Genomic DNA, 21,478 nt, shown 5'->3' on the forward strand with positions numbered 1-21,478 from the left:
ATGTACATTTTGGTTGTTCCTGGGAATGGGGAGCAAAGAACTGGAATAGCAGAGCTTAGGTCTCATGTTTTCCTGAGACAGCAGTGGGGTGCTGGAGGAGTGTCCTGGACATGTCAAGCTGCCCTGAGGGGTGCCTAAGCAGACTCTGTCCCTTCTCGACACTGAGCAGCACAAAGAGGTGGCAGCCAACACTAGAGGCAATAGGCTGTTCAAACTTGCTTCTATTTTCAAAGGGCCCAACAAGGGAGTGGGGAGGGGATGCTTGACTTGGGATACAAGAGGAGTCCCAGGCCTTGGGGAAAGGGGTGAAGCCCAACTGCTCTGGCCTGAGTAGTGTGGCTAATAGGGGTGATTCATGGTGTGTTTCATGATGGTCCGAATAGCCATCCATGTCTCCTCGGCTGTGGGAACGATCTGCGAAGCTGGCAACAGGAAGCCGTATTGTCCAGTGTCCCGGAGCTCGAAGCTGAAGGCATACTTGATGCCAGTGTCATAAGCCCAATCCACCGTGATCCCGCTGGCTGCATCTAAAAAGAAAAGGGCCAAAAAGTGCCCGGGAAAGAAGGAGGAGATGTGGCCACAGGCTATAGAAGAATCCTGAGTGGAAAGTGGGCACTGCAGGCCACCTGGGCCTGATCACATCGAACTTCCTGATTCAGACCTCATCCTGGGCCCTACCCCACCCACCCCCAACCAGTTTTTCCCCTTGCAGAAATAGGCCAACAGACTGAGAACCTTTCCCCTCAGGGAACTTTGTAATAAGCCAGATAACCAGGATCTGTGCACTGATGCTGCAGACAAACCAGCTGCCCAGATACCACCATCCACCCAGCCCAGCTTGGTCAGTGGTACTGCTCTAGCTGCACCTGCCCTGCCCCAGGCAGATATGGCTCACTCACAGAGGGTGGTACTGATGCTGCCAAAAGTGTACTGGATCCCGTGCACCTTATTCAGAGCCTTCACTGCATCCTTGGCAAGATTGAACTGCAAATGACAGCCAGAGAGTAAGAGGCAGGGGCTCCCCAATTCCTGCATGCAAAGTGTGGCTTTGGGAGCCCTAGAAGTTGACCGTGTAGCTAGTGCAATACCTCCAGCTTTGAACTTGATCACACATGAGAACAAACCTCCTGATTCTTCCTAATCTGGGGTCTCCCTATCATTGGTCCAGACCTTCATATTGGGAGTTAAAGTCTGAAGCCCCTGCAGATGCACCAGAGATGGACTTTCCTAGAGAGAGACCTTCTGCTTTCCCATGCTCTAAACAGCCATCTTACCAGCTCATAGTAGTTTGGCACAGGTTCCAGAGAGTGGCCATAAGGATACATGACCATTTGAGAGTAGCTGTGGATGGATATCAGCGCTTTGAAGTTCCCATGGTTTGTGATGAATTCTACAATGGCAGCTACCTCTGGCTCCGACTCAGGTGCAGGCCCTCGATAAGTCTCTGAGCAGGGGTTTTTATTAGAACCATTTCCTGAAAGTAAAATAAAACCACCGAAAGGGTCAGAAGACCCAGGAGTGGCAAAGCAGTGTTCACAAAACACGTTTACGTCTTGCAAGTTCCTTTTGCAAGTTGTTCGAAGTCATGTGACTGCTCCTGGCCAATGAAAAGGTAAGCAGAAATGATTCGTCCGTTCTGTTTTGAGGCTGTTAAGGAGAAAGGTGGCCAGACCTGGTAGCACACGCCTTTAATTTCAGCATGTGGGAGGCAGAGGCAGACAGTGCTCTGTGAGTTCGAGGCCAGCCTGATCTTCAGAGCGAGTCCTGGAAAACAGCCAGGGCTACATAGAGAGATCCCAGCTCAGGGGGAGGGGGATGATAACTCCACATTCTCTTCTGTGTGACTGAAGCAAGACCTGGCCAGGAGCAACATGATGGGTTCCTCTGTCACCACTGGAAGAGAGATGCCAATGAGAGTTGCTGCCACCTGGGACTTTGTGTGCAAACATAAACTCTGGATTAAGTAGTGTTGTTAACTGTTGTATTCCTTCACCTTATACATCAGGATGAAGAATGTAGCCACACCATGACTCAGCAACTCCATGGGTTTGCTGGGAGCTCCTATGGCTCATCCTGCGGACTAAGTCCACACCTCAATGGTCCATTGGAGAGGCAGACCTGCCTGGGAAGGTGCACCCTGAAGCAACCCCAGCCCTCTGCCCCAATTCCAGCCTCCCCAGGAGCAGCAGCCCTTTGGTTGGCTCTTGTAGGGTTCATGCTAGTCAGGGGCTCAAACTCAGTATCTGCTGAAGCTTGGTCCCCAGCCACAGCAGTAGAAGCCCCAGGGTCTTGTGAACCAGGGACAGACAAAATGGATCCCCAGTGCTGCCTGAGGCTGACCTGAGAATCACAGAGGAATCACAAGAGAGGCTTCTGAGAATTTTTCTCAGGGAGCATACTTGGAGGAAAGGGCAAAGAGTCGAGGAGTGTGTGTGTGTGTGTGTGTGTGTGTGTGTGTTCATGCGTGCGTGCCTGTGTGCGTGCATGTGGATGTAAGTGTGGTTGGTAGAGTACTCTGTAATTCAGCTACACACCCAGGCCCGAGCTTCCATTTTTTGGCATGTTGAGTTTGTTGCTTCTCTTAGGACTTAGGTGCCTCGCCTACTCATTTCATTCGCCCAGAGCCATGTCAATAGTGCTGGACAGGGCTGTGGGTTAGCAACTCATGGAAGGAAACTTCCTACTCCCATCGCCCGTTCTACCTCCCAGGAAATGGCTGCATCCAACATCCAAACCCTTCTCAGAGACCAGGGATCTCCTCCAACTTCTGAAGCTTCTAGAAGGCACCAGAACAGCCTTTTTGTCCCCGGGGCCAACATGAGGCTACTGCAAACTGTTCCTCCCCAGGAGTTCAGGTGAGGGCGGCACAGAGCTCTGAGGGATGATTTCCAGACTACCTCTGATACAACTAAGACAATATGAAAAGCATAAATAAAATCTTCCTGCCTGAGTCTCTTGTTATTCCTGGCCAGAGGCAGCCCAGAGGCTGTTCTGTCAACAAAGAGCACATCCCCGCTTGGTTGGGTGGTCCTTGCCTAAGGTTGGGGACCCTGGATAGAAGGGAGAGAGCAGTCTCCCCTGCCCCCCCCCCTCCCGGGCTGGTGCGGGCTGGGCTCATAACGGCCCTGTTTGTTTTGTCTGTAGAGCTCCGGCACCTGCTCCACTTGATGAATGACAAATAGCAACAGATGAGCAGAGCAAGGGAGGCTGAAAGCTTTGTCTGTGTTTGCAGCCCACGCAGGGAGAGCGGTTCCCCTGCCAACGGCCAGGTGGCTTTGCCCAAATATGGAGAAATACTTCAGGCCATTAGTTCTGGTTTGAACTAAGCAGAATAAACTAATCTCCCCTGCCCAAATGGGAATTAGCTGCCTGCCTCTCTGACGTCCACAGTCAAGGTCCTGTGAGCCTGCCTGCCTCACAAGTATCTGCTAATGGATTCATTAGCTGTTTCTTTCTCCTTCTCTAAAAATGTAATTTGTAGCAGGGGGAAATCTCTGAAAGTACACGGTGAATTATTAAAGCACTAATCTTTGGGTACTGGGGATTATGGGAGCTTTCCCACCCCTTTGGTCTCCCCCACACCCCATAACAGTTTCACATTGTATATCTACAGATTTTTATTTTATTTGTTTACAGAGAGGCCCACAAATGTTATTTTCTTCAAGACAGCATTTATCTACCTCTGAACTGAGCTCCCTCCATATTTATGAGTACTCTCAGGTCTTAGAGCCATGGCTGCCTTCCTAAATTAACCCTGGTCAATCTGGAGGCAGACAGGTCATGATCCCTTGCCACAGTGGTCATACATGGCCCTGATCCTCAGGCACCCACCATCATGTGACCTGGGGGCTTTGCTCTCCATCCTTTAGAAATTTCCTTAGTTTTCACTGCTAACAAACTCTAAGAAGCCAGACTCATGAAGCCACAGACACCTAGATCTAGAGATCTAGCATATTCTATCATTAGTTTGTTAACAGCAGTGACTTGGTCTTCAGTGAGGAGCCACCCTTTGTCTCCACTATGGAGTATTCATACTGCATCTGGGGCTGAGGACTGTGTGTACCCTGTGGGCTACCCTGGCTGGTCCTGGAATTCCCACCAATCACTGCTCTGCTGGGATCCTGATAGTCCCTCTATCAGAACGTCCTTAAAGACTTTGTTTCCCTATCTTGTCTCTTTGCCTTTGGCTCGTGTGAAAGAATAACAACCAGAAAAGATCATCAAGAACTCAGGAGAAAGCTGCCGAGCCAGCCAGGGGATGGTCTAACTCTGCCAGAATGAGCCAACTTCCTGGAGCCTTTCTCTGCCATGTTGAGGATTTGATACTTTCAATGTGTCTTCATTTTAATAGCTAAGGGTTCCCTTGAAGGCTTAGCATATGGATTCATGTATCACATGTGCAATCTTACCTACATACCGCAGTCAACCTACAACCTTAGCTTGTGCTCACCAGACTCTGGTCATTGAACATATATTAGCCAATGATGTTGTCCATAACTCCAAATTTGTGATTCAACCCACTCTGATGGTATGAGAGAACCTACTGTAGACCAACCCCTCCTCCTCAAGTCCTGCATGGAACAGATTGCCATACCTCCAAAGCCTGTCCTCCAATTCCTGTTGAGGTCCACGCCAATGCAGGAAATGCCCGGTTGACTTGACTTGTTTTTTCGCCACAAGCGATTCTGAGAAAGCCCAGGGCATACAGTCCCATTAACTGGGCCTGCTCCGATAGCTGGGATAGCTGATATCCTGGCCCATGAAAGGGGAGAGGGTCTAGTGGGGCAGGAAGGAGCAAAGGGAAGGAGCCTCCAGGGACAGGTTGGGCTGACATGGTGCTGGGCCAGACTGTACAGCCTGCTCTTCTGTGGTTTTTGTGAGGGCTTAGGGAGAAATCTAATTATATGCCGCCAATGGAAGTTTCCTTGGGCAGTGGGCAGGTTGTTGGAAAAGATGGTTTTATTACCCCAGCAGCCTCTTTTTGTCAGGCAGGCTCTCTGTAGAAAGCCTCTGAAGAAGCTAGATCCAGAGGCCACCATGACATTTCCCTGCCCCAACATACACTCCAGGTGACCACTATTGGGGATTCCCAACTGCCCTTACCATGCTGTGGGTAAAAGCAAAGCCATCAGGGTTGGTGATAATGTCAATGAAAATGTCCATTGCATTCAATATTTTTTTCAAGAGATGGTCTTTGGCATACGAACTGGCAATCTGCAAGAGAGGGTGACAGTAGGAGATTCTTTCCAGGTGTTTCTTGGAGGTACGGCAGGACCCTTACACAGCAAGAGGTGGCATTGGGTCATCAAATATATCCAGATAGAACCAAAAGCTTTAGTTTTAAACAGCTAGGAACCGCCGGGCATTGGTGGCGCATGCCTTTAATCCCAGCACTCGGGAGGCAGAGGCAGGCGGATCTCTGTGAGTTCGAGGCCAGCCTGGTCTCCAGAGCGAGTGCCAGGATAGGCTCCAAAGCTACACAGAGAAACCCTGTCTCGGGAAAAAAAAAAAATAGCTAGGAACCAGAGAATAGCCATACTCCCCAACTGTAAAAGGCCAGAACACATGATAATGTTCCAAAGGGCAGGAGGGACAGAGAATTTAAAGAAATTGAGTCAAACTTTTCAACTAGCATCCCTTTAAATACCCAAGAATGCCCTGCCCCTGGTCCCAGTTCCTTGATGCTATTCTCCAGTTACCAGTCCCAGCTGACCTTATTCGAGATCCAGATGCCGGTGGCGTGGGTGATCCACTCTCGGGAATGGATCCCAGTGTCAATCCAGACGGCCTGGCGATTTGAACCTCCAGTGCTGAACTGGGGAAAAGAATCAGACCACAGAGTTTGACCAAGACAGCCATGGTGCCGCCCCTCAAGATGCAACCTCACTGTCTAGAATGAATCCGTATGCCAAAGCACTCAACCTGAGACAAGGAGGACATGCCAGCCCACACACACATACCTGTGATGTAGGAACACATGTCTTTGCCTTACATGCTTTGGCTGGCCAAGCTACCCAAAATGGAACACAGAATTTCCCAAGACTGAAAGCACCTTAAGACTTGTCCCTCTCAGACTTCATTGGGCACAGGTTCTCATGGCAATCTTAACTAATATACAGGTCTAGGGAGGCCTGTAAAGTTTGCGTTTCTAATACCTGTGCTTCCAGGTGATGAGGGGCCAGATGATCAAAGCCACACTTGGAGGAGCAATGTCCTCTAAGAGAGAGACTGTGGCAACGTCTGATTCGAGATTAAAGCAGATGCAAGTTAAGTCAAGGCAAAGTTAGGCAAGGTCATGTGACTGCTCAGAAGCCCCTACCAGAGCCCCATGAATACCTCAGGGCCTAGCCTCCTTGACAACTGATGTTGAGCACCGAATATGGTTCACTAGAACACAGGCTGGAACACAGGCTATGGGCTGCCCACCCGGCTTCCATCATGACCAAGGGCACTGCAGTTTGCTCAAGCTGTATTCAGGGCCCCCCGTGAAGGACTGGATGGTTTCTCAAGAGCTGCAGGCCTAAGCTGGATGACCTTGGTCATTACCAAATGAACCCTATGTGCACCTCAGTTCTCACTTAGCAGGTGAAGCAAGTTTGGCAACAGGAAGGACACTGACTCAAACACCCTCACCCGGAGCTGAGGTGATAAGTGCCACTCCACAGCCCTGGCTCTTTAGCAACCTTCCTTCCCCCAGGTCCCTGCACTGCCACCCTCCATACCCACAGAGGTTGAGTCCCTGATTAGACAAAGCTCATGGATCTGTGGTATAGTATATGACTTTCTTTCCTATCCAGAAACTCCCACCCAGTCACTTACTCGTGAGCCCACTCTTATGATAAAAAAGATGCTCACCATCTGGTTTACTGCCTGATGCAGTGGGCTCTTACCTTCAGGACAAGAATGGACCGGTTTTCAAAGCTGTTGCCAATGTGAATTTTGGAGACAAGATTAGAATGTTCAGCTACAAAGTTGTCCATCCAATTATATATCTGAAAGCAATGAAGTCTATCAGACTGGCAGTTAAAGGGGGAAGGGGTGAGTTCCAAGCCCGTCAATGAATATTGTTCATCCATCCCACCCTCTTTATTGCTTTCCTGCTTCAGCCTGGGAGCCTAAAAGAATGCGGATCAAGAATTCCAAGCCCTAAGGATACCCTCAGAGCTAAAGGACATTGGGTTGTGGCCTGGCTAGAATGCCAGGCTTCCCATGCACATACAGAGCTACACTTCCACCTGAGAGAACACATGTACTGAGCCCACTCAAATCCTAGGCACGAGCTGCCTGGAGTAGCATGTCTGTAATCCCAGCCCTTGAGCGGCAGAGAGAGGAGGATCAGCAATTCAAGCTAGCCTGGGCTATGGAGGAATACCCTGTCTAAAAATAAATAAATAAATAAATAACAAAAATAAATTCCTAGACATGGCCTGCATGGCTCTCTCTGTCGAAAATTCATTCTCTTGCCTTCACCCTATAGTCGGTTTTATCTATCCGACAGATCTCATAAGCTGGGGAGTGCTGTTTTATGTATTTTTCACTCCTTCTAGACTCGGCAGCTTGGAGGGAAGGGTAGAATTTTATTTATTGTTGACATCAATAACAGTGACAGTCTATATTAGTTCATTTTCTTGTCCTTCCAGAACATTTCAATGAATAAACATTAGAAACAAAATGCATTCCCCATTACAGGTCTTAGGAAATGAGAAGGGTGATGGAGGAGACATGTCATGTCCTGTACAGGCAAATGAGACCTGTGCTTTGAGTTTCTTTCTGGAGTGGAAGTTCCTGTTCCCTCTTGTGTGTTCTCCCTTAAACACAGTGATCATTGCTAAAGTCTGTCCTGGCTGGCTGTCACTGTGATCATACTTTTTCTCCAAACACAAACAACTGCTTGTTTCTACAAGCACAGTTTCCCAGTATGTCTGGATCGCTGCCCCTCAGACCTCAAGAATCCACAGTTGGGGCCTCGGAACACCAGGACTGGTCACAAGGAGGTCAATGAATCACTGGTCAGGGGATGGGATATGGAGGCAGCCTCCACCTACTCTGTTGTGTGCTGTCATGGGTCCACACCTTAGTGTGCCAACTGAAGAACCATTCCCTAGGCTCTGAGCCTGCCTAGAAGTACTTCTGAGCTGTAGTCCTTGCTATTTGACTCTGGACCCTTTAGGCTGCTGTCCGCCAAACATCCCTTTACCTAACGTATTTTCTCTGTGCCCCCAGAGGTCTCTCAGAGTCTCAGACTCCTCCTCTGGTCTCTGCCTGATCCTGGATATCCCAAGGGGTCCAGGAGCCTTAGAGTCTGGAACTTGCCCAGGTGGACCTACCTCGTCCAGAGTGTGATAAGAAGAATAGCTGAAGCTACTGGAGCTGCGCTCCAGCCTTCGGGACTTTGCCATGGCATCTCTCTCTTCATCCAGCAGCACCTAGCACATAGGAAGACACACTGGAAAGGCAGAAGAGGGCTCAAGTTGCAGAGCCACAGCATGGACACGGGAATGAACCGCCATGCATCAGAAGGGCGTATGTAAGGTTTTAGAGTGATCCTCCGTGTATCAGTATCCATGCTATCTTTGCCCAATCGAGCATAGGACGAGTCGTTCTGAAGAGACTCTTAAGTGTCTCTGCTCCCAACTTCCTGTGGTACTTGCTCTAGCCTTAGTTTCCTCAGCTGAAGAACTAGGACAACAGTCTGGGGCTGAGCTGCCTCACAGGATAAAAGGTAGTAATAGGGATGAAGGTATATTAACAGAGATGCTCGTAGGTTCCTGCTGGTGTTGCTTTTGTACTTTGTAACATTGGACCGTGGACACTGACCACCCTGGGGGCGGGGAGGGGGAGAATGACTGCTCTGACTTCCAACATCAACTCTTCTTCCAGGAAGTAGTCTAGACCACTGGTATCCAAGCCATTCAGAAAGCCAGCTGTGGACAAAGCCAGCCGTGGACAAAGCCAGCCCAAATCATGATGAATGTGTCATTATTCTCACTCCCCATGTTAACTGCTTGCCAGACACAGCACACATGGGCCAGAAGCAAAGTCCTGGAGTGCTGGTTTGCTGTTGACATTCAACCTTTGTGTAATGCTTCCCACTGATCATAGGAGCAGAGGGCAGTCAAGTGCCTAGGCTGACTATTGACAGCTCAGACTACCCACGGCTGAAATCATGGCTGGGACACTGTGCCCAGCTTAGGTAAAAGTGTGATAGGCAGGTCCTGACCTAAGGCACCCCAGGACTAACAGTGATTGTTCAGTGTGGGAAGTGCCCAAGGCCTTCTGCCTAGAGACATCAGCCAGCATCCTCCTTGACCCAGAGGGACCTCCTTAAGCTCTGGGTCACAGTTTGGTTTGGACATTGCCTTATTTGGTGACCGATGCCTTTTGGTCTATGAAGTATCCTTATCCTCTGTTCTCTCTCTCCCTTGATCTAGTCAGATGACCAGATTCCAGAGAAGGAATTACTCAGGGTTGGGGTGTTTTAGAGATAAAACAGATTGGAGAGGTGACAGCTCTTCAATGCAAAGCTGAGATGAGATGAAAACCAGGTCTTCTAGTCTCCAGCATTGGATTCCTCAAGCCAAGCTACCAAAAACTAATGACTAACGCTAACAACATATACACACAGATATGCATATTTGTGTGTATATAAATAAATTAGATAAAGAGAGGAAACAGAAGTATGCAAAATGTTAACAGCTGAAAACTCCATCATATTATTCTCGCAATTAAAAAGTTTCTTTTCAAGTAATGAAAAACCAAGTGCCCTCAAGCACAGGAAAACAAGACATTAAAATGCCAAAAATAAATATAGCAAAATGCTAATGGTGCCTGTTCAAATAAGATTAGAATTTTGAACATTTTTCCCCATACTCTCTTTTCACATTTTGGCAACAGGCTTATACTACTTCAGTGAGCAAGGATTTTTAAGTGAATAAATAATACCAGAACCAAAGCCTTAATAGCTAAAGTGTAGTTCCGGTCGCAAAGTCTTCAGTCCCCAGAGCTGGGGCAGAGAGATGGGACCCCACCCACCGCTATGCATGAGGCTACTTGCCCAAAGGCTCATTCTTCCCCAAGGGCCCAATCCACTTGCTCACCACCCTCACACTCACAGATTATAGATTTTAAAATGGGACTGGAAATCAATGTCCAGGACTTTTATGACTTATTGTCTCAGCACCAACTACATGTTCAGTAATTACAATTGTCATGTTTCTAGCTAGGCTGGCCCAGCTTAGGGCTTCCCATTTCTGCAAACCTAGAATGAGTGGATAAGTCAGACATGGCTGGAGGAGACCTTGTCCTTGTGGGCCACTCACAAACACCACCCTGGGAAAGCTCTCACAGAAGGAATGTGTCTTCTTCCCAGGAAATCCACCCAAATCACAGCAGCCCACCATGACCAATGTATGTGTGTCACTGAGGGCTGCTACACCAGCTGTTGTGAACAGCTGTGAGAAGATTGACAACTGGGTCCAGGCAGGCCTGGTCTTTCTCTACACCCACCAGAATGAAGCTACAGACCTGGAGCTCTAATGTCGTATAGTGTAGCAGGGCCTGAGTTGAGGCTGCATGGTAGGGAACTTGGGAAGAAAGTCCTAACCACCTAGTTCTTCCAGCATGGCTGGGACACCAGTAGGAAACAGCCTTGAGGAATCCAACCTTGGTTCCACAAATCAGGTTGGAGGCAAATAGGAGGCTGACACCAAACTGCAAATGTCTTTCCAAACACCCTCCCAGCCCCATGAATCGATAGGACACCCTCCTAGGAGCTGGAAACCCTCAGCCCTTACAGCTAGACCTCAATTCCAGGAACATTAATCTACCCTGGCTTGAAAACTCACTAATGTCTGCTCCCTTGTGGGTGGGGGGGGGGCAGTGTGAGGGAAGAGGCTGAGAGCTGAGAAGGAAGCTTTGTGTGGATTCAGCGTGTCCAAAAACCCCATCACGCTCCTCAGCGGGAAGAGCTAGAATGAGAAGCTCAGAAGTCAGCCGGTTGCCCTCCCTGGAAGGCAGGAGACAGTAAGAATGAATGTGAATTCATTCATTACAGGGATAAGGAAGAATGAGGCCTCAAGCAAAACAACAACAACAAAATAGAACCCCCGTGGTGAGGGAAAGAGCAGCCCCAGGACCCCAAAGGCAGAGCTGAGGCCTGAAGAATGCCAGTCTCCACACAGGCCACAGGCTGGCCGCTCTCTCCGTCTGCAGACCTCCACAGACACAGCTCTCGGTGGGGAGTTTTGTGCTTCCTGCACAGTTCTCTTGGATTCTCTCTGGCTCTCTTCTCTAGGCCTAATGTGTACTAGGTAAGCACCATATATGGGAGGGGCTACAGACCTGACATTGTGAAGATGGAGCCCCTCCACAGCTAAGGCTGAACCCTTGGGCAGTGAAACCCAAGTTAAAACACCACACACAAGCAACCATCTTGACTGACTGCCGAGGTAACAGATGGTATGAAACACAGGGTGGTCCCCTAGTCAGGTTGTCTCAGATGAGACACTAATATTGTCACTAATTTGGGCTCTGGCTCAGTTTCCCCTCGTACAATGAGGGTTTGTTTGTTTTTTGATTTTCAGAATATGAAAATTTATTACTGTGTTTCCACTGTCAAAATGTAGGATCTTGGTCTTTCCTTCTTGCCTTTGCACAGGGCCAAAAGGGACACATTGGCTACTTTAAGAGGACTCCAGAATTATCACCGACAGCATGACCTTTTGACCAAATCCAACAACCAGAACTTCATCATGTTCCTCAATGAAGTTCAAGCAGCCATCACTGGGCATCAAAGTTGTGATCTTCTTGGCATTCTTGGTGCACCCGACACACTTCCAGATAGCAGAATTTGGCTGTTTGGCTTCAACCTTTACTTTTTTCCAGCACAATTCCCTTCGCATGAGAAGCACCTCCAAAAGGATTGGCCTTCAGGGCTGTGCCCAAGTGGGCTTTCTTGTATTGTTTATCATGGCACTTCTGGCCCAGTCGGTGACTGTGGAGCTTCCTGGCAGTATGGAGACCAGACACTTGCCCATCTTGCCAACGCCATGGGCCCGGGGGGAAAAAAGGGAGGGTTGTTTTATCATACACTTTAGCACATACTTTAAAGAGCTGTCAGCCTGCTGGTGATGGCGCACACCTTTAATCCCAACACTCTCGGGAGGCAGAGGCAGGCAGCAGATCTCTGTGAGTTTGAGACCAGCCTGGTCTACAAGAGCTAGTTCCAGAACAGCCTCCAAAGCCACAGAGAAAACCCTGTCTCAAAAAAACCAACCACCCCCCAAAAGGAGGGGGGGCTGTCATAAGGCTCACCCTGGCACACGGTAAATACTAGCTGACTTTAGTTATGAGGGGGAGGGTAATGACCATGACAGGGGCTGGGGAAGTAGGAGAGGGGACAGGTGTTATTTAAAGAGGGATGAAAGCCTACACAGGGGCAAGATTTTGAAAGCAGTGCACAAATAAGCCATGCATACCTGGTGGAACAACATTCCAGGGATGACACCAGCAGGTTCAAAGGTCTTGAGAGGCAAATATAGCTAAGGGCCCCGAGGCAGGAATGTATCAGGCAAGTTCTAGGAGTGTCAAAGAAGACACAGAGCACAGACAGCAAGGATGACATGGGGCCGTGGGTGGCTCACTGGGAGCCTTGGCCTTTTCAAGAACTTGGCATTTATTTTGAGTTGGAAAGAAGCCCTTTGAGAGCTTCCCTGTCTGTATTCCTTCCTTCCTTCTTGTATTTATTTGTTTACTTACTTATTTAAGACACAGTCTTACCATATAGCCAGCGTGGAACTTTACATCCTCTTAGCTCCATCCTCAGAGAGGTGGATGCCCAGCCCCAACTGGGGAGTGTCAATTAGGGCATGAACATAATTGGATTTATATATTTTGTAAACAGCTCACCTGGCTGCTGCCTTGAAAATGGATCTTAGGGAAGCAAGAATAATGTTGGGAGAAGAGTTAGACAGTTCCCGGAACACAGCCTGGCACACCTATGATCCCAATTCTCTTGGAGGCTGAGGCAGAAGGATCTTGAATTTTATCGAGACCTTTTGTGAGACAACTGCTGAAACGGCCCCCAACGATAGTTATGCTGACCCACAGTGGTAATTTGGGATGTATCAGAAGTATTTGAAGAAGGAACCTGCAGCATCTTTGAGTAGGCTGGATAGAGGGCTGGAGAAGGGGTCCAAAATGACTTAGGAGATTCCTGAGCTCCCAGAGGCTCTGAAGGAGCAGATGGGGCCTTTGGATGTTCCCATTGTACCCGGGACTAGCACAGAGTCCTAGGAGGCCAGAGGAGAGATAGAGCTGACCTGCACCAGGGGAGGATGTACAGCTAGAGCAGGAGTGGACTGAGGGTCCCTGGGCCTTTGTTCAGGACACTTTGGGTAAAGTGAGGAACAGACAGCCTGCCAAACAAATAAAATCAGTGTTTCTAGTTTTGTTCTAGAAGGAAGCCGAGAAATAGGCAGTAGCTAGAGGGGATCAGGACACCCCCACATACACACACACACACACACACACACACACACACACACACTCACACTCACACTCCCCCACACCCCCACACCCCGCCCAGCTCAATAGCTGCCTATTTGTATGCTGATGTGGGCAAGTCCACAGAGAGGGAAGCTGGCGAAGCAGTATTTATACTGAATTGCATTTCTCTCTGGATGGTCAGAGCATGGGTGATTTTTGTTTTCTTCTTGTGCTTTTCCCCTGTTTTCCAAATTATCTAACATGAATATTTATTAATTTTGTAATCAGAAAAAAGCCATTAAAATCCGAAGCGCTGATTGCTCAAGTGAAGCCTTTTGGTGGTGACTCATCCCAGGGAGAGAGAAAAAAAACACTGAAGGACTGAAAAGAACGAAGAGGTGAAGAAAAATTAAATGCAAATCAAGCATCCTCGGAATCAGATAATTTCTTGCCTGGCCCACAGCAATTTCCCCACCAACTCCTGCCTGTCAGTCTCCGGGGCCCTGTCTCCAGCTCAATACAGCCTGGATAAGAGTAGCTTTTCTGAAATGCAAATCTGGTGGTGTAAAAGACCCTCTTAGGTCTCCCCTTCTATCCACGGTTTGGGTGATAACCCTTCCCACTTCACAGTCTGGTCCCATCATCAAATCAGGGTGGGGGGCCTCCTTCCCCTGCAGCTCCCCTTCTGAGCTCCTCAGCCACACACACACACACACACACACACACACACACACACATGCACACGGGTAATTACTGCTTCACAGCGCCAGTGACGTGCAATGCCTGTGGTATTCGCTCCCATAGCAACCTGTGCACACTCTGTCAGGGCACTCACCCACTCCACTGTAACCACCCATTTACTCCCTTCCCCCATACCCCCACTCTCTCCAGCTCCTCTTGGACACAGTCCTGAGTTTGGTGGGTTTGTTTTTGTTTTCAGTCCCTGTGCTTCCAAGCACCTTGTCCAACACTCAGCACACAGTAGGCATGCTGTCTTTCTAAGCGCTCCCTGGTCCCCTCCTCAAAAGTCTTCCCAGCCTCTGGATAAAAATCAAAACCACCAGCAAAGTTTTCCATGATCGGCTGTGCCTGGCCCGAACTGCCAAATACACCTCCTTTTTCTTTGCCTTCTCATATATATTGATCCAGCTAGCTCTTATTAAGGCCTAACCAAGACTGGGGGTACACAGATCGATAAGAGAAATGCAGCTGAATGTGGCGGAGACCAATATACAAATAAGGGTCCCCTCCACGACAGTCCTAGACCCACTGATATCACTTAAGCTACCATATTGAAGCTCACTCTGCTAGGACCAGAGCTGAGCCTGTGCGTCAGTACCTCAAATAAGCTTGTTCCATATCAATCTAAGTGTGCAAATCCCTTCTAGTCCTGTCAGTACTTCTGAGCCTCTGGCCTTCACCCCTCCCCCCCCTGTCACCACAAATCAACCAGGAACAACAGCCTCTCCCCACCCCTGGCGCCCTCAAAGCCACAGAGTGACCTCAAGGACGACAGTCCGAGCTTGATGCTTTGCAGACTGAAGGTTGGAAATTCTGATTGCAAAGGTTAGAGAGAGAGTTCAGGACATTTTCCTAGGAAGGGGGTCCCATGGGAGTTCAGGCTTGGGGACTTCAGGAGAGGATATCTCTAGAGGGGCTGGTGAGGGGAACTCAGGGGTGACCCAGGGGCTGTCCCTGACATGCAGAAATCATCAAAGTCTTTTGAGGCTCCTGAGTGTCTGTTTGCCAAAGGCGCCTGGGTTCCCAGGGCTGGTGCAGCAGAAGCAGGGAAATGGGAACTTCAAAATAGAGGCATGGGCTAAAAATGAGAACACAGTCCTGTCCTTTTGATGTGGTGGCCTCTTTTGTCTGTGTGAGTTTCCCCATTTTTGTTTGTGGGGGATTTAATTAGAGAAACATCCCACCCCCACATGTTGAGCGGGAAACAGATGTGTCTGGTGAGGGATAAAGGACTTTGAATGGACCCAGTGCCCCAGCCCTATGCTGGCCTGGGAAAGGAATGCTGCCTAATGCCTTGATCCCTAGGCATGCGGTGTCAAGTGTGTGCACGCTGGGAGGCTCCGTGTTCCCACACTCTAAGCCTTTAGAGGAGATTAGTGCTGCAGTGTGGTTAGGAATGAATCTCTGTGGATACAATTCTGCAGGTACATAGGCAACAACAGAATCTTCACAAGGATGGTACAGCCTGGAAGGCTTAACATCCCAGTGGTGCCCAAGGACCTGTTATGGGAGGATGCTGTACTGCCTATACCCCCTCCGCATATGTGCAGGCAGTACACAAGAGGGCCAGAGTCCTCCTCAATCTCTCTCCACCTTATTTTTTGAGACAAGGTTTCTCACTGAACTCCTTGTTCTCTGATTCAGCTAGACTGGCTAGCCAGAGCCCCCCAGGATCTTCCTGTCTCTGCCTTGCAGGCACTGGGCTTGATATGGGTGCTGGAAATCCCACCCAGGTCCTCATGCTGCAGTGACAAGCACGTCACCAACTGAGCCATCTCCCCAGACCCATCCTTGAACACAGGGCAGATGAAATCCATATTCATGATGCTTAGAAAAGACGTGGGGGCCAGGTGGTGGTGGCCACACCTTTAAGCCCAGCACTCAGCAGGAGGCAGAGGCAGGCAGGTTCTCTGAGTTCAAGGCCAGCCTGGTCTACAGAGTGAGTTCCAGGACAGCCAAGGCTACACTGAGAAACCCTGTCTCGGGGGGTGGGGCGGGGAGTAAAAGAAAAAAGAAGACAGTGGAAGGTGTGGAATCAAGTGGAGACAGGAAGTTTGGAAACTTCAGATGTCATTCTGGGTAGGGTCTGCCATACTCCTCACACGATGGACCGGAATAATCCTGCCTGAGGGAGACGTTCAGAGTGCATTAGGTATGGAAGGGAGGCAAGGCATAGCAGGGTCTCACTGGGCCTCTTTCCCCCATAGGATCCCTCTGGTACGGTATGTCTGAGACCTAACAGAGGACAAGAGGATGCCATTGGAGGGGCCTAGGTAGGATATCACCGTTCCCTTCTGTCTCCATTTCCCCTTATACTTTGATGGTATTTACAAAGTCTTCCAGAAGAGGGTTCATCCACAGTTGCCACACTCTGAGCTCTCCTTGCCTCCATGAAGGAAGGAACTCTAACCCAGCGTTAAAAATAAAATGTGAATTGTTATACTTTATTTAGTTTGTTTGGGTTTTGCGTGTGTGCATATGTGTGTCCATATTTGTTTACTTTTTGTTTTGAGGCAGCCTATCAGGTACCCTAGGTTGGTCTTGAACTCACTATATAGCTCAAGATGACTTTGAACTTAGGATCCTCCTGCCTTTAACTCCCAAGCACTGGGATTACACACGTATGTCACTATACCCAGTTTTATGTCTAGTTCTATGCAGAGCTGATCACTGAGCTCAGGGCCTCATGCAAGCCAGGCAAATATTCTACCATCTGAGCTACATCCCCAAGCCCAGAAATGTTCAATTAAATTTCTTTCATAATTATGTCCACAAATATGCCGCTGGATATCCAAAAGCAAGGTGTCTACACTTGGCCTGAGGAGTTTTTGTTTTGTTTTGGCTTGGTTTGGTTTATTTCTCCGTGCTGTGAACCAAGTGAAAGGAATGTGGAAGGACCTTACCTGGATGTCCTTTATCATGACACTGTAACGAAGGCCATGAGACTTCAGATAATCTTTGACATCTTTTAGTTCAGAGAAGGGAACTCTCATGTCCACAGGGAGGCTAGGTCTGGCTGGACCACGCCAGAAGTCCACCTTGTTAACCAAAAACAGAGAGAGACAGGGAGAGAGAGACACAGAGAGAGAGAGAGAGAGAGAGAGCGAGAGAGAGAGAGAGAGAGACAGAGACAGAGACAGAGAGACAGAGACAGAGACAGAGACAGAAAGAGGAAGAGGAGGGGAGGGGAAGGGAGGAGAGGAGAGGGGAGGAGAGGAGAGGAGAAGAGAAGGGAAGGGAAGGGAAGAGAAGAGAAGAGAAGAGAAGAGAAGAGAAGAGAAGAGAAAAGAAGAGAAGAGAAGAGAAGAGAAGAGAAGAGAAGAGAAATAAGCTGTGTTTATCACCTGTCCTTACATACCCACCCGGTAGGCATCCTTGGTGGGGCTAAGTTTCTTATATACTTCAAAGGGACCCAGTTCCATAAAGGAAATCCTAGGGTATGCAGAGAGGAATAAATCCTCACTTCACCAAGCTCCTTTCCCCATTTCCTGGTTATCTTTTTTTTTTTTTAAGCAAAGAGTCTTTTATCATTTAATGAGTTAACTGTTTTTTTATTTTATTTATTTGTTATGTATACATTGTTTCTGCCTGAATACTAGAAGAAGACACCAGATCTCATTATAGATGGTTGTGAGCCATCATGTGGGTACTGGTTCTTGAACTCAGGACCTCGGGAAGAGGAGCCAATGCTCTTAATTTCTGAGCCATCTCTCCAGCCCTTCATGGTTATCTCTACAGCCTTGCCTGGCTCATTGCTACTTCACCTGGATCCACAGAGCCCTAGAGCTCCTACAAGTGAGACTGTCATCACCTGGGACATTAGCCTGGACAGGAACCCCTGGGAAGCAGAAGAGGCACAGCTGGAGTCCACGCCCTATGCCTACCTATAAATTTGTAAAATGGAGGCACTGGGAGTGTTAGAATCCCTCATTGATAGGGAAATTCCTACAAACAGCAGCAAGAGCTTTGGGCCACATCCAGAAAAAGCTGGTTGTTTTACAAGACCTCAAACAAAAGCCCTCTATTATAATTGTCAAAGAAAATGTTTTCCATTGTGAAAACTTGTAGAGGACAAATGTTCTTGGAAACAGATACCCAGGCTGACAGACACAGACCCAAATATAACACGTTTGCCAAGCGAAGTCATTCCAATTGGAAGGCAGATGTGAGCAACCCTATGCTATGTGGCCCGGCAGCAGGGACATCTGTGCCTTCCTATGACTTTAGGACATTGCAGCTGTCTGCAGAGCATGCTCATCACTCCCCCATCCACGACAGAGGAAACAGCTAAAGGAATCACAGCTTGCAAAGGCCACCCAACTTTATAAGGACATGGCCCTAACATGTGGCAGGGAAGCCAGCCACACTGGGCTTGTCCACAATCTAGTGAACATTTTTGGGGGGGTGGGGGTGGGAGGGATTCGAACCTGTCCTGGAACTCACTCTGTAGACCAGGCTAGTCTCAAACTCACAGAGATCTGCCTGCGTCTGTCTCCCGATGCTGGATTAAAGGTGTGTGCCACCACCACCCAGCTCTAGTGAACATTTTTGAGACCTCAGGAAGGTTTGAGGTTGGAAAGAGTAGAGAGACAGACAAGGAGCCCAGGTAGACAGTGACAAGGCAATCCTCACCTTCTGGGGCTTCAGGCCCTCCAGATCCCTGAGAAGTGTCAGCTGCTTCTCATCTTTGGCCAGGATTCGAAGAACCTGGTCCCTGGGAAAACATGGTGAGAAAGCTGTTGTGGCACCCTGGAATGAATGCTAGGTCAGTGGAAAGAGGTAGTACGGAGAAGAGGGAGACCTGGCATCATCTACCCTCCCACACAGAGCAAACGGGATGAAGAGGTGGGAGGGGGAGATTCAAAGGCTCTGGGGAGCCCAGGGTAGCACCATGTGCTGAACCCCGTGGAGGGGAAACCAGACAAGCCAGGCCTCTCCTGGCAGAGAAGCTATATGCTCCTTTCCTTCCACCTGGGTAGGCCAGGGGACAGTGAGGAGCTAGAGTCCCACATCGTGAGCTCCAGGGTCTGAGATGGGATGGTTCCGGGACCCGGGAAGTGACCCCTCATTAAGCTCTCTCTCTTTCTTACTGTACAGTCCGTAGATCAATCTTCCGGGACATTGGGAGCCTGGGGTGTGCACTTGAGCTTGCTGCTATTCGAAGGATAACAGCGCATCTACTTTTGATATGAGTGTATATGCTGATGAAGGTTAACAATTTCTTCAAGAATTTGAGGAAAAATATAAACCTTCAGCCCTCAAGAACGTGTATAAAATCTGTTGTGTGTGACTTTAGAAGTTTTTAAAGTTCTCACTGATGTATATTAATTGCACTTAATAATGGGTTTCGTTACGACCTTTTCGTGCATGGATTCACTCAATTTTGATCCTACTCTCTTCCCATTGTCCTCTCTCGTCCCCTCTCACTTCTTCTGATCTCTTCCCTCTTCCCAATGAGTCTCAATTTTAAGGGATCCTCTCAGAATCCCGAAAACTTAACCCTGAGCTTCAGATTTAGAAGTCTGTATTTGGAGAGGGTTAACAACATAGCCAAAGCATCTCTCTGCCCTGGAGTATGAGTGACAGAGCACGGAATCTGAACCCCTTCTAGATGAGAGCTGAAACTTTTGTATGGTCTCACCCAGGAGTACACAGAGACACATACACACTCACACACACACACACACACACACACACACACACACACTCACACACGCACAAACACTCACAGACACACACACACACACACAGACACACACACACACACAGACACACACACAACACACACACACAACACACACACACACACACACACACACACACACACACACACACTCACACAGACACACACACACACACACACACACACACACACACACACACACTACACACAGACACACACAGACACACACACACTCACACACACACACACACACACACACACACACCACTCAGAGTATTTAGGTCTCCTCCCCCACAGCCAGTCTCTCTTCCCATCATGCAGCAGCCACTCACCCTGTGAAATTCATTTGGCCCCAAACTATAGCCAGGATAAAAATGCAGATCAGAAGTGTCCGTCTGTCCACAGGGGACAGCCCAGGACCTGTTCCTCCTCCTAGGGGGCCTTGCATGCTTCTTTCTCCAGGCAAGCTTCAAGGGCTTTCTTCCAGCTTGGCCATGGCCTAGGCCTCACGACAGCACATCACCTAAAGGCCGGCAGGCCGGCCCTGAGAATAGATATTAGGCTCTAAGGGGTCTAGGTCTGGCGTGTGGTACCCACAGGCCAGGCCTTGGGAGAGCCGGGCCAACCCTCCTCCCTCCTTTCCTGGGAAGGGGGTGGAAAGAGGGGAAAGGGGGAAGACAAGACCCTTAGCTTTTCTTTCCTCTGTAGGATGGGGAGGAGATTCCCCGCGCCAACCTCCTCACGAGCATCAAATCCTCCATCTCCAGAGAAAGAGAAGTAGCTAGTGGCTCTAGGCTGTCCCCTCTACATAACTGCTCTTCTGCCCTCCTTCCCTTTCCACACACTAACCCTGTCACCAAGCCATATGCTCCTTACACAGAAGAGAGTAAGCATCATTGAAGGGTCCCAGGTCCCAGGACAGAGGACTGGGTGCTCAGCCCCTGTGTAAGAGAACTGGGGCCTGTGACCTGCTCTAATCTTAGTGAGCTAACTCACCAGTCAGGCGGTGTTGAAAATACCTTCCCTCCCTAACTCACAGGAGACCTGAGGTATTACATGAGACAACCTGGATGAATTGGCTTGGTGAAGCCCGTGACATGTAATGTCTTATTTTTTAGAAGGCATTAACTCTTAGCCACAGGTCTATACTCCTGTTGCAACAGGGAAGGGACAGTGGAGCAAAGGAAATATATATTGTATACGAGAAGGGATTCGGCCAGGATGCCTTGTCTCTGCCATCAGGTAGTCACCGCTCCACTGAGATAGGTGGAGCAGTTTCTGCAGGACATGAAGGCCATGACAGTCATTTGTATAGTTCTCAACAAACAGCAAAGTCCATTTGTCAGTCCTGCAGAAGCCCTACGCAGTCTCCTTATGGTTTGGGAACAGTAAGAACAAAGTAGAGGCCAGTACACAAAGTAGTCATCTTGAAAGAATGAAGCAAAAGAGGGGCCTGAATGATACAGGATGAATCTAACAGAAAATCTGAAAGAGGTGGGAAGATTCCAAGCCAAAATCCAACAAAGATGTTCTGTTCACAAAGGCCACTTAACTGTCACTAGAGATTCT

At 48.8% G+C, this 21,478-nt stretch overlaps 1 protein-coding gene and 1 pseudogene across 2 annotated transcripts; both read right to left on the bottom strand.

The window, feature by feature from the left end:
• Nucleotides 1-339: 339 nt before the first annotated feature.
• Cpa5 (carboxypeptidase A5) lies at nucleotides 340-20,357 on the bottom strand. Of its 2 annotated transcripts, XM_027391306.2 has the most exons (11): nucleotides 20,242-20,357; nucleotides 18,859-18,940; nucleotides 17,130-17,264; nucleotides 8,328-8,426; nucleotides 6,891-6,992; nucleotides 5,714-5,815; nucleotides 5,104-5,214; nucleotides 4,595-4,685; nucleotides 1,275-1,474; nucleotides 900-984; nucleotides 340-527 (listed from the first exon to the last, which is right to left on the bottom strand). In XM_027391306.2, exons 1-11 carry the CDS (start codon nucleotides 20,355-20,357, stop codon nucleotides 340-342), a joined length of 1,311 nt encoding a protein of 436 aa, XP_027247107.1. The 2 variants fall into 2 exon arrangements, with proteins under 2 accessions (XP_027247107.1, XP_027247108.1); XM_027391307.2 differs by lacking the exon at nucleotides 900-984 and having other exon boundaries at nucleotides 366-527.
• On the bottom strand, nucleotides 11,597-14,562 carry LOC107978203 (annotated as a pseudogene).
• Nucleotides 20,358-21,478: the final 1,121 nt, after the last annotated feature.

The sequence above is a fragment of the Cricetulus griseus genome (genome assembly GCF_003668045.3).
Source record: "Cricetulus griseus strain 17A/GY chromosome 1 unlocalized genomic scaffold, alternate assembly CriGri-PICRH-1.0 chr1_0, whole genome shotgun sequence".
NCBI classification, from domain to species: Eukaryota; Metazoa; Chordata; class Mammalia; order Rodentia; family Cricetidae; genus Cricetulus; species Cricetulus griseus.

Excerpts from the sequence above, each read along its gene's own strand:
- Cpa5 (XM_027391306.2), bottom strand. The coding sequence starts at position 20,357 with ATGCAAGGCCCCCTAGGAGGAGGAACAGGTCCTGGGCTGTCCCCTGTG. Across the intron at positions 8,427-17,129 it reads TCATGATAAAGGACATCCAG|GTGCTGCTGGATGAAGAGAG; the intron begins GTAAGGTCCTTC and ends CCTATGTGCTAG. Across the intron at positions 5,816-6,890 it reads GGTCCATTCTTGTCCTGAAG|TTCAGCACTGGAGGTTCAAA; the intron begins GTAAGAGCCCAC and ends TCTTTTCCCCAG.